Here is a 12,184-nt window from a genome sequence, read left to right as displayed (position 1 = left end):
TTTCTCCGCCCGGCTTCGGAAAGCGACAGGTGCCCTTAGTTAAAATGGCGGTCGCTCGTGGAACCGTAGCGCCAAATTCAGATTGACAAGACCGGTGCCTATATTTCGAGACTTTCTACAGAGAAAGGATGGGGGAGGGACGGAGGAGCAACTAGGCTTCTGCTTTTGACTGACTGCGGGTTTAATCACGTTTCCTTGCAGGGCTGCTCGGTGGCTACTAGACACAATGGCTATATAAACTGCTCTCCGCCCAGTGGCGTAGCGTGGGTTCTCAGCACCCGGGGCAAGGCAAGTAATTTGCGCCCCCTAACCCGTGGATTTTAGCACTCGAGTCTCTTCCGCGCCCCCCCCAGATGTTGCACCAGTTGCAGCAGGCCCCCCTGCACCCCCCACGCTACGCCACTGCTCCCACCACAAGTCTTCAGGACAGCCTTCCGAAGGCTGGCGGCGGGAGGAGGTCTCTCCGCCCCACCGCCAGCCTTCGGAGGAGGTCCGAGGACAGTGGGGTTCCTGCTTCCTCGAGGAGGGCCGGCCAAACGCGCCCCCCCCCAAATGTTGCGCCCGGTGCGGCCGGCACCCCTGGCACCCCCCACGCTACGCCACTGCCTCCGCCGTTGGAGGCAGTAATGCTTTTGATTGGCAGTTGCTGGAAACCGCAGAAGGGTTAATCTGTGCTCTGAAACCTGTTTTGCTGGTCCCGTCCCCCCCCCTCTTGGTGGTCGCTGTGAGAACAGGATGGTCGGCGAATTGAATAAAATCCTTAATCAATCACATAACAAGGCATATCCAGACTATTTGAATGGCAATGCCGATCAAGCGGAGAGGAGGGCGGGGTGGGACCTCTCAAATATTTTAGGTAAAGGGACCCCTGACCATTAGGTCCAGTCGTGACTGACTCTGGGGTTGCGGCGCTCATCTCGCTTTATTGGCCGAGGGAGCCCGCGTACAGCTTCCAGTTCATGTTATTTTTATAATGAGTAGTTTTGCGGCTCCCAGTTTTTTTTCCTTCGGAAACGGGTCCAAGTGGCTCTTTTTGTTGCAGACCCCTGAACTATACGGACCTTTGTTGGCAAGGTGATGTCTCTGCTTGTAGGTTGCATTATTGCCCGCAAATGCCAGAGATTCCCACATCTCTCCAGTCTCCCTCCAGGCAAGAAAGAGGCGTTGTCTCTAGTCTAAGGACACCTTCCAGCCAGGGAAAAGCACTCAAGTGGGATAACAGGCTGGTTGGGGGTCTGGCCTGGCCGAAGAGAGAGTTCTGGAGGGCTGCATTTAGCCCTCTGGGCTCGAAGTTCCCCAACTCTGCCCTAGAGAGTGACATAGTATGTTTATTTTATTTGTATTTAGTACACAAAAGATGGAAGCTTGCCCAATGTTTTATTTGCATCTGGCATTCATTCAATACAACAGGAAAGCAGTGGGAAATCTTTGCTGCTGCTGCTTCCTCCTGTCAGGTAAAAGGTAAAGGTAAAGGGACCCCTGACCATTAGGTCCAGTCGTGACCGACTCTGGGGTTGCAGCGCTCATCTCGCTTTATTGGCTGAGGGAGCCGGCGTACAGCTTCCGGGACATGTGGCCAGCATGACTAAGCCGCTTCTGGCGAACCAGAGCAGCGCACGGAAACGCCGTTTACCTTCCCGCCGGAGCGGTACCGATTTATCTACTTGCACTTTGACGTTCTTTCGAACTGCTAGGTTGGCAGGAGCAGGGACCCAGCAACGGGAGCTCACCCCGTGGCGGGGATTCGAACGGCCGACCTTCTGATTGGCAAATCCTAGGCTCTGTGGTTTAACCCACAGCACCACCCAAGTCCCCTCAAATATTTTATTGGGGGCTCAAAGGGACATTGGCCCCTAGGAGTTGGCTCCTATGGCCATTGGCTTGATCCAGCCAGGTTCTTCGAATGTTCTTATGCTGCGAGCTGAGATGTGTTTCTGCGGGTGGGATTTTTCTGTCTGGAAATCAAAACCAACCAAGTACAAGAAATAAAAGGGGAAGGGAAAGCTCAATACAGTGGTACCTCTGGTTACATACTTATTTCATTCTGGAGATCCGTTCTTAACCTGAAACTGTTTTTAACTTGAAGCACCACTTTAGCTAATGGGGCCTCCCGCTGCCACCGCACCACTGGAGCACGATTTCTGTTCTCACCCTGAAGCAAACTTCTTAACCCGAGGTACTATTTCTGAGTTAGCGAAATCCGTAACCTGAAGCGTATGTAACCTGAGGTACCACTGTAACTGCCCAGCCCCCGATTTTAAAGCACCATTGTGATCCAACCCCCCCCCCCCCACGTAGTAGCTGGATTTTATTCTTTGCTGATTTTTTTTCAAGGGAAACCCAATCTTTCTGCAGAATCTTTATCTATTGGCTTCTTCGGAGCAGTCCGACTTGGGAGCGGAGGAAAACTTCAAAATGAACCGGGAAGTTTAGTATCCAGGCAACAGAGTCATGCTACTCTAAACTTTTTCATCTCTCTATGCCACACATTCGTTTGGCGCGACGTCCGGCTAAACGCTGACTTTCTTCCGTTGCGAGAGTTTTCGAAGCCCCTCTGCCTTTACTAAACATGGCCGCCAAAGTTTATGAATTCCTATGCTCTTGAAGTTAAAGTGACCATAAGAAACATGGCTGCCACTTTGCCTTTACCCTTCCAGCCTCATTTTCCCCTTTATTCGCGGTAGCTTGAAGTCTTCGTGCCCTAAGTTGTAATGGCGGACAAAATCTGTTGGGCAACCTGTATGGGTACCAAAGCAACAGTTTGCCATAAATTCCATTCGTCCCAAGCGGAAGTGAGGAAGTTTAGCGGAAAGAGGTATACATTTTTTTTTAAGGTTAGGGAAAAACCCGCTCGTTATTTTAGCAGTCTTCTTAATTCTGTAGCTGAGCCTGTTTGGCTGGCTCAATAACAGTCTATTATTGTACAACTATTGCGTAATTTGCTGAGCTATATTGGGTTTGGGATTTCTGAAAATATCATTATCACCATTTCATTTTTTTTATGCCGCCTTTCTGCAGTTAAAAACCATGTCCTGGGTGCCTTACAACATGAAAAGAATTACATAATTACAAAAGTGAGTATACTTATAAACAGTAAATAAAGCATATCAAAAAGTACACAACAAAACTGAACAATGTCCACATAAATCATAAACACAGCTACAAAAAGTTACTATCAATAACAGCAAAAAAAGAAAACAATTCCCCAAACAATAACTCTGCCAAAGCATATGTATATTTGTATATTTATTTATAAAGTTATTAATAGTTATCTGATAAAATGTAAATATGAAAATTAAGAGTTCTGGGGTAGATTGGGAAGCAAATGCATATTTTGAAACCTGCAGAATCTCATGATTCCTAGCTTAGCCTTCTAGGTCTGTAGTTGGAATGGGTGGATGAAGTCTCTCCCCCCCCCTCCATTTTTGTTTTTATTGCAAATAATTAAATCAACAGGGAAGGTCTTTGTTTTTCCTTCTTAAAGATCCTGCTTTTGTATCTCTCAGGCCAGCAAGTCCCCAGGCACAAAAAATAATGTGTGTGTCTCTGATCACCCACCTTAAGCCAATCAGAACTGTGCTTCTTCAAATCTGTATACGTACTTTATTTCTTCCCTAGCTGGCTTGTCTCCTGAGACAGACAGGTGCCAACAATCTAACTTGCAGCAGTGTGTGAGAGAGATGTTGGAAGACAGAGAGAAAAGATTTGTTTTTATTTCATTTCATGGCCACAAGGCAGAGGGCAGGGGGAGAACTTTCCACATGCTTCTTTTCAGGAGGACAAATTGGCAACACTTTTTTCTCCTTTGCTATGGGTGGAGGGCTTCCTTTCCCCCCTTACTTGAAGGGCAATAGGGAATGCGGAGGGAATATGACTGCAGCAGAAAAATGAGGGGCTTTTTGTTGTTAGTCACCCTGACTTCAGCATATTTAAAGTATACTTGTTTCTGAACCTGGTTGTTCCTTATAATGTATAGATATCGTTCCTTCTCTAGGTTCAGAGGCAGTCTGTCTCTGAATATCCCGCTTAGGGCTTCATTGTACATCTGATTACCATTGTGGGAAGCAGGATGCTGAAATCGATGGACCTTTGGCATGATCCAGCACAGCTGCTCTTATATTCAAAGGGATCCCCACCCCTTTTAAAATAAAAGATTGCCCCCTTTCCATCCAGTTTCTTCAGTCCAGTTTATTTTTATCTGTGCTAACCTGCAAACGCATTTCAAGCTGGCCTGATACTAGACTTTTGTGGGGGGGGGGGTGGAGTGGTGACTGTTTATCTGCTAATTAGTGAGCAGAAGTATTATTTGATTATTCTTTTGAGTATAGCTAAGGCTGTTTGTTATGATTTATATGGTGGGTGTGTTGTTTACTCGTAAATGTTATATTAGACGATATACTGATGGATTGCATTATTCCTCCCACTGTTTCTTCTTCCCTTACAGTAGAGTGTGTGTGTGCGCGCGCACGTGCTTATTGCTGTAAGTCACTTTGAGATCTTCGGTTGACAAATTAAGTTTAATAAATAAAGATAACAAAAACTAGAGAGAGAAAACTCAGTGCAACTAGAAGCATTTTAAAAGTGTTTGCGCGTATAGTATTTTTGGCAATGGATGCATTATGATGTAATGAATGCATAAATTCCAAAACTTACATCAATAGGTGTCTACCTTAATTTCTTAATCATAATACAGTGGTACCTCTGGTTGCGAACGGGATCCGTTCTGGAGGCCTGTTCGCAACATGAAAAGAGCGCAACCCACAGCAGCATGTCTGCGCACGTGCGGGTTGCGATTCACCGCTTCTGCGCATGCACATGATGTCATTTTGCGCTTCTGCGCGAGCGGCAAAACCCGGAAGTAACCCTTTCCGGTACTTCTGGGTCGCCGCGGGACGTAACCTGAAAAAGCATAACATGAAGCAAATATAACATGAGGTAGGACTGTACCTTGCTCATCTGGCTGGGTTCCACTCTGGCTGGCTTCCAGCACATAAAAAGCCAATAAAATGTCAAACATTAAAAACTTACTGATACAGGGCTGAAGGCAATCCTGCCTTCCATCTTACATGGAAGTTTTCCCCTTGTCCATAAAAGATGTGCAAAAAAAATTGAGTTTTCTTTATAGGAGACAATTGTACTCTGTTCAGCCAGTGTGGTGTAGTGGTTAAGAGCGGTAGTCACGTAATCTGGGAAACGGGGTTCGTGTCTCCGCTCCTCCACATGCAGCTGCTGGGTGACCTTGGGCCGGTCACACTTCTGTGAAGTCTCTCAGCCCCACTCACCTCACAGAGTGTTTGTTGTGGGGGAGAAAGGGAAAGGAGAATGTTAGCCGCTTTGAGACTCCTGAGGCGGGATATCAAATCCAAACTCCTCCTCCTCTTCTTCTTCTTCTTCTTCTTCTTCTTCTTCTCCTCCTCCTCCTAAGTGCTGCTGGGATGCAAACAGCAAGTTAAAACTTGCAGCCTCACGAAGCCAAAATGTTACCAACTGCTGCCCTTGCCTGCTTTGAAGTGTTTTTGCATAGGGCATGTTATCCATCTGAACCACGAAGCACGAGTTAACATGCATTGTTATTGTTACTGTTATTATTGAAAAATGGGCAAATTGATAAATCGCAGCGATGGCCAAACTTGGCCCTCCATCTGTTTTGGGACTACAACTCCCATCATCCCTAGCTAACAGGACCAGTGGTCGGGGATGATGGGAACTGAAGTCCCAAAAGAGCTGGAGGGCCACGTTTGGCCATCACTGGATAAATGGAATGAATGCTGTTAGCAGCTCAGTTGCTAGAGCATGAGATTCTGAATCTCGGGGTCAAGGGTTTGAGCCCCATGTTGGGCAAAAGATTCCTGCATTGCAGGGAGTTTGCATGGATGACCCTGTGGTTCCTTCCAACGCTACAATTCTATGATTCTTGAATCTCATCAGAAATCTGTCGCCAAGCGTCTAGCCCAGGCATAGGCAAACTCGGCCCTCCAGATGTTTTGGAACTACAATTCCCATCATCCCGGACCACTGGTCCTGCTAGCTAGGGATGATGGGAGTTGTAGTCCCAAAACATCTGGAGGGCCGAGTTTGCCTATGCCTGGTCTAGAAGACGCTTAGCACCAGCTGCTGCAGGCAACTCTTTTTTATGACTTGGGATTCCGCTCTGCGTCTCTCTCTCTCTCTCTCTCTCTCTCTGGCCGCGGTAGTCACATGTCCAGCCTTCACGTCTTTGATCCCACCCTCGTTGCCAGAGAGAGAGGCAAGGGAGGAAACAAAACGGGGGGGGGGGGAGGGGAACCTGCCGGTGAGCAGGAGAGCAACAAGCAAACAGGAAAAAGCGGAACTCGGATTCCGAGCTGTTGCCGGGACGCGTAAAGGGGCAACAGGGAGGACTCGGGATTAAGTGCCGGTTCTGCTCCAAGGTGGGGTTCAGCACGCTCTCCTCCCACTTGAGGGGCTTTCTTCGACTCGTATCTGCGATGATTGTTTTTCCCCAGGTATGTGAGCGGCGGAAAGATCAGCTCCGTTTTTTTTAAACCTTCCTGTAAGCAGGTGGAAAGCTTGTCCGGGGCCATTTCGAAAAGGCATTTCTGTGCGTAAAGACGCACGGGGCGGGCGCAGGGGACTGGGGTTCAAGCATCCAGGCCGGCCCGAGATCTTTGTGGGGCTCCCCATGACCTCCGGGTGCTTTTCTGCCGATTATTATTGTGTGGTGCCCTAATTCATCCCCGCGCATTGAGGGCGAGGTGGGGTGACGGAAGCTGCTGATTCCGAGGAAAATAATAGGGGTGTGTTATGCCGGAAACTAATCTCCGGTTAACTGAGGCGGGGAAGAGAGAGCAGGCGCGAGAGACACGAGGATTAAAATTTCCGAGTTTGGAAATAAAGGGACTACCTCAAATGCGGTCTGCATTCGGGGAAGGAAGAGGCCGAGGCTGCCACTCGAATGGTTTAGCCCTGGGGAACAGGCAGAGATGGGACTTAATGTCTGCAGGTACAACTTCATTCTATCTTCTTGAAATAGCTGCCCTGCCTTTCCAGCGTGAGTTTTCTTTAATCTCCTGCAATGGCATTGTTTGTTACATGAATCTCTTGAACTATGGCCACGGAAGCCACAGGATTTCTGCAAAACTCCTACCAGCTGAGCTCTGCCAGATTAAAATGAAGGCACACTCAAGATTGTTTTTTCTCTTCCAAGTAGTTTTGTGGGGCAGGAGCAAGCGTTTCCCTTGTCCTGCCCGTCTATGGGCAGTGCATTCACTTCTAGAGGGGCTGTCATGGCGTAAGAAACACTTCTTTCAAAAGAGACCTCTGACAGCCGTGACAGCTGCCTGGCGATGTTTCATAACACCATTCTAAAGTTGGAGGAGAGGCCAGCTGGCGATACTTGTGATTACCTTGCCCCATTCTCCTTTGCTTGACCTTACCTGTGTAAACTACCTTTAATACCATGTGATCAGTGACCTTACACTGGTGTAAGGGGGTTGGCTAACGTCTCGTCTTTAGTGAAGTATGCCCAATACTTCGTTTCCTGTGGCAGTTCAAAAAACAAAATTGCACAACTACATAAAACAAATGTATAAAAACCTTTTTCTAAAAAGAAAGCTCTGCTTGAGTAGGGGGAACCTAACCAGGCCCGCTGGGAAGTCTCATCCTATAGAACCATAGACCTGTAGAGTTGGAAGGGATCCTGAGGATCATTTAGTCCAACCCCCTTCAATGCAGGAATATGCAGCTATCCCATATAGGGATCGAACCTGCAACCTAGGCATGATCAGCACTTTGCTCTAACCAACTGAGCCATCTAGCCTGGGAAAATTCTAACACATTCTTTTCTTCGAGGATTAGGATTATCACATAATCAACTTTAAACCACAAAAAAAAAACTTCATGAACAGGCCTTTCTGGTTCCAGGCAGGCATCTATGATAGTTTACATTTTAGTTCTGCTCGTCAGCCAAAACAAAACAAAACAAAATAGCCTCCAGAACAACTTAGAAATCGCTACAAACACGCTCAGGAACCAAGAAGACAAAAACTTCAGGAAAGAATGGGGGGGGGGGTTATAATTTATTTAGGAGACCGCTGTAAGCAGATGAAAACATTAGCAGGGTTTTAATATCGCTTGTAATGTAACAAATATTTCAGACCACATGGACAGATACAAAATATAGATTATGAAATAATGTGCAGTCGAAAATGTTAACAATAAGACCCATGGAAGGGATTGTGGGAAGTCTCAGGATTCAGAGTAATCTCTATATACGGATGTGTACTTGGTATTGTTATAAATTTACATTTACATAAAAACGATTGGGGGGAGGATCACTACAAACAGGACAGCCAGCAGCCTCAGATGTTTAATCTTAAAAGGTGTAGCGCAAAAGATTGCCTTACCCCAGATGTTCTCACGCGCCCACTTTGATTGGTGGAACTCACACTTTTATACGATCCACACAATACCCGCACCGTAAGAACGGAGTCATTCAGTACGGCTGCAGTGGCACTTTATAACTCCCTTCCTATAGATATCAGGCTGGTGCCTTCACTATTCTTTTTGGTCCCTGCTGAAGACACTGCTAATTTCGAGAAGCCTACCCAGATGTTTAGAAAGTTTGTACGAGTTTGGTCTATTCTGATCTGGTTTCAGCTTTTTGTATGTTTAAAATTATAGCTGTGCATTTTTTTTTTAGTGGTCATCTTATTGTTTAATCTTTTTTTGTGAACTGCTTTGAGGTTCTATCCTACAAGCAAGCAGTCTAATAAATTTCATGAAATAAACAAATAAAATAAATAACAGAAAAACGTACTGGGAAAGGAGAGAGCATAAACCAGACATAGGCAAACTCGGCCCTCCAGATGTTTCAGGACTAAAGTTCCCATCATCCCTGACCGCTGGTCCTGTTAGCTAGGGATCATGGGAGTTGTAGTCCCAAAACATCTGGAGGGCCGAGTTTGCCTATGCCTGGCATAAACAAACTCAGATGCAAGGTTTTGGTGACAGGCTCTTTTAATAGGCAACTGGGGAGGGAAAGTTCAAAGAGTGGAGGCATGGAAAACAGCTGGGGTCTCAGCCGGAGCAACAGAGTGGCCTTGCACTCCTTTTCTTCCTTCCTCTGCTGCAGCTTGGCTTCTCAGCAGAGATTGTGGTGGCCCCTCGTCTTTTTGTACCTTCACTTCTGAATCAGCCTGATCTGATGCGACGCAATCCACAAATGTTGTTTCTCCCCCCCTCCCCCACCTCTCTTCACAGATCTGACCCTAGCAATTCAGCTCCATTACCCAACCGGAAGACCCTCCGGCCCCGAGTAATGGCCTGAGGCATGAGCCCGGGACCCCCTGGAAGTGGCTGCCATGCTGCCGCGAGGACTGCAGCCTTTTGGGAGGCTGTGCCGCTGGTCCAGCCCCTTCCTGCAGCTCCTTGCCTTGACGGCGGTGACGTTCGTCGTGCTGGCGCCCCTGACTTGCCACCACCTCCTTCACTCTTACTACTACCTGCGGCGCTGGTACCTGAGCCCCATGAGCCAAGACTTCCTCCGGCAGAACCAGGAGGACGGCCTGAGAGCCCTCCACTACTTTGAGAGGCTGCGGGTGCACAATGCCTCTGAGCCGGAGCCCGGCGAGGCCCGCCGGACGGGCTTGCTCATCACCATCATCACCGTGCAGCGGCAACCCGAATTCCACTATGTCCTCCAGGTGGCGTCTCGCTTCCACAGCCTGCTCCGCCAGTGCGGGGCCCCTTGCCGGCGCCATCAGATCTTGCTCTGCAATGTGGAGGCCGACCCCAGCAGCCATGCAGATGCCCAGCTGCTGGCCAGCTTCTTTGGCGTGGCGAACCGCTACGGCAGCCGGCAGGCTCCGGAGCCGTCACTGAACCAGTTTGAGAAGGAGAAGCTGGATTACGCCTACTGCCTGGAGAAGTCGCTGCAGGACTACGACCCGGAACACGTGCTGCTGGTGGAAGACGATGCCGTCCCAGAGGATGAGATCTTCCCGGTGCTGAACCACCTCTTACAGGTCCGCTTCTCCAAGCCCCACCTCCGAGACGCCCTCTACGTGAAGCTCTACCACCCCGAGAGACTGCAGCGCTACCTCAACCCGGAGCCCATGAGGATCCTGGAGTGGCTCGGAGTGGGCATGCTGGGCGGCTCGCTGCTGGGGTTCGCGTATGCCTGGGCGGGCGGCCGCCCCGGCCCCAGCTGGCCTGTCGCCCTGTTTTTTGCCCTGTACAGCATGCTGCTGGTGGAGCTGGTTGGGCGTCACTACCTCCTGGAGCTGCGCCGCCTGGCCCCGCCCCTCTACAACGTTGTGCCTGCCACCGAGTGCTGCACCCCTGCCATGCTGTTCTCTGCCCCTTCTGCCCGCCGCGCGCTGGGCTACCTGAAGAAGCTGCGCTGCCAGTCGGGTTTCGCCAAAGACACGGCCCTGTACTCGCTGCTGCGCACCAAGGGCGAGCGGGCCTTCGTGGTGGAGCCCAACCTGGTCAGGCACGTGGGGATGTTTTCAAGTCTCAGGGTAAACATCAATCCCAAGCTGCTTTGACTCCTCAGGTATACGAAGAGCTGGAGCAGAGGGAGTCGCGAATTCTTCGCGGCACTTTAGCAGAAATGCTCAGAGTTCCAGGTTCTTCAGTGCAGTGTATTTATTGTGAGCGATATATACAAATATCTGCAGGCTATCATACACAAGCAGTTCATACAGAGTACCTGGCTGCACCTTAAGGCAAATAGGAAGACCTTTCTATCTCTCCCTCTCTGACCACACTCTTCTACACCACCCCTTTACTGCTGGATGGGTTTCCCTTTTAAACCGAGGACAGCTAATCAACTGTCAGCACATTACCGCTGACCCAGCACTTCCATAGAAAGTATTGCAGGCTGATTGTATCAGCTAGCAAACTCAAGCCTGCAGACTTACTATCTCTCACAGCATTCTGTGAATCCCGACAGAGGAACCGGAAGCCCCTGGGTGAGGTCTGTTCCCAGACTGCCAGGGCGGGGGCTGAAGGCTTCCCATGAAATGCACGAGACAAACATGTTGAGGAAAATGCTGTAGATGAGCCTTCCCCTGCCCCTAAGACGCTAGTTTTCTACGGGTTGGGAGGGCATATGACCTAATTAGCCCCCCTCTCCCCATGCCTCCATGATGGTGGTGGTGATGGTGATGTAGGCAATGGTGATGTACCCCACCTTTCCCCTGGCTCAGACTCAAGGCAGCTTTGGCCATCCCATATTGGGTCTGGTGTGGGGCAAGTAATGATGGGGCTTGGTTAGTGGGGAGGGTAAGCTGACTAGCAGCACCTGCGAAGCCCCATGCATGGTGCAAGCGCCAACACTCAGCTGGTTGGTGGTGGTTGAAGAGAACCATGCAGGTTGCTTTGAAGGCCCGATGATTGGCCACTTGCCGGGGCTTCAAAGCACCATGCACCAAGGTGGTGAAGATGGATCGCCTGATGTCATTTTGACATCGAGTGATGTCAGGTGATAAGGTGGCCCTGCCCACCTATGAAACTTGGCCAGTGGGGAAGGTCAGGATCCAACCCGCCAGCTGGATCCAATCCCCATCCCTGGTGCAAGGCGAAAAGGGGGAGATGCACGAGGAGTCAGAAATAGTGCAGTCCAACAATAGCTGTGTCACATGGGGTTTCTGCTCATTTCTTGGTGCTCTCGGCAGATAAATACTAGGACTGCACAAAGCTCGACAATGAGATGAAGATTGCAAAAGTGTTACTTTTTATAAACTCTTTAAAATAGCTTTATATCCTCTACAATAAACTATTTTTAAGAGACACTTTCCCTTCAATGAGAACTCCTATCTGTTGTCTTTTTAGAAGACAGAACTATTTTGTAAACAGCTTTAGCCTATATCAAAAACAATATAAATTTCCAGAAAGAGGGTGCGTTCACCTTTGTCTTAATATCTGTTTTGTTTGTTATGTCATTCTTTCATTGAGCGTCTCGCCTACTAGCAGTATCTGCATCATCATCATAAACTTTATTGCACTAGCCAAAGGCCATGGCATCATTCACAAAGGGAATAAAAAGAAAAGCAACAATAACTATAAAAACCATAAAAACTTCAGGCACTGCAAATACAATAAACCACTGTCGCATCTCCTAGAAATCATTTGTTGGGTACGATAGAATAGCAGGGGGTTCTCAGGTAGAATGTGCCAGCTTAAATGTCCGAATCTCCTT

General features: G+C 48.6%; 1 protein-coding gene across 2 annotated transcripts; it reads left to right on the top strand.

The window, feature by feature from the left end:
• The first annotated feature begins 6,276 nt into the window (after positions 1 to 6,276).
• Positions 6,277 to 11,795, top strand: PGAP4 (post-GPI attachment to proteins GalNAc transferase 4). 2 transcript variants are annotated; one of them, XM_082205068.1, is made up of 2 exons: positions 6,277 to 6,485; positions 9,241 to 11,795. In XM_082205068.1, the coding sequence occupies exon 2, from the start codon at positions 9,342 to 9,344 to the stop codon at positions 10,527 to 10,529; it is 1,188 nt and encodes a 395-aa protein (XP_082061194.1). In that variant the 5' UTR covers positions 6,277 to 6,485; positions 9,241 to 9,341; the 3' UTR covers positions 10,530 to 11,795. The 2 variants fall into 2 exon arrangements, with proteins under 2 accessions (XP_082061194.1, XP_082061195.1); XM_082205069.1 differs by lacking the exon at positions 6,277 to 6,485 and adding an exon at positions 6,966 to 6,982.
• Positions 11,796 to 12,184: the final 389 nt, after the last annotated feature.

This window comes from Podarcis vaucheri (genome assembly GCF_965113315.1).
Source record: "Podarcis vaucheri genome assembly, chromosome: 17".
Classification (NCBI taxonomy): Eukaryota; Metazoa; Chordata; class Lepidosauria; order Squamata; family Lacertidae; genus Podarcis; species Podarcis vaucheri.
The sequence above is the reverse complement of the archived record's forward strand: the minus strand, read 5'-3'. Positions and strand labels throughout refer to the sequence as shown.

Excerpts from the sequence above, each read along its gene's own strand:
- PGAP4 (XM_082205068.1), top strand. The coding sequence starts at position 9,342 with ATGCTGCCGCGAGGACTGCAGCCTTTTGGGAGGCTGTGCCGCTGGTCC.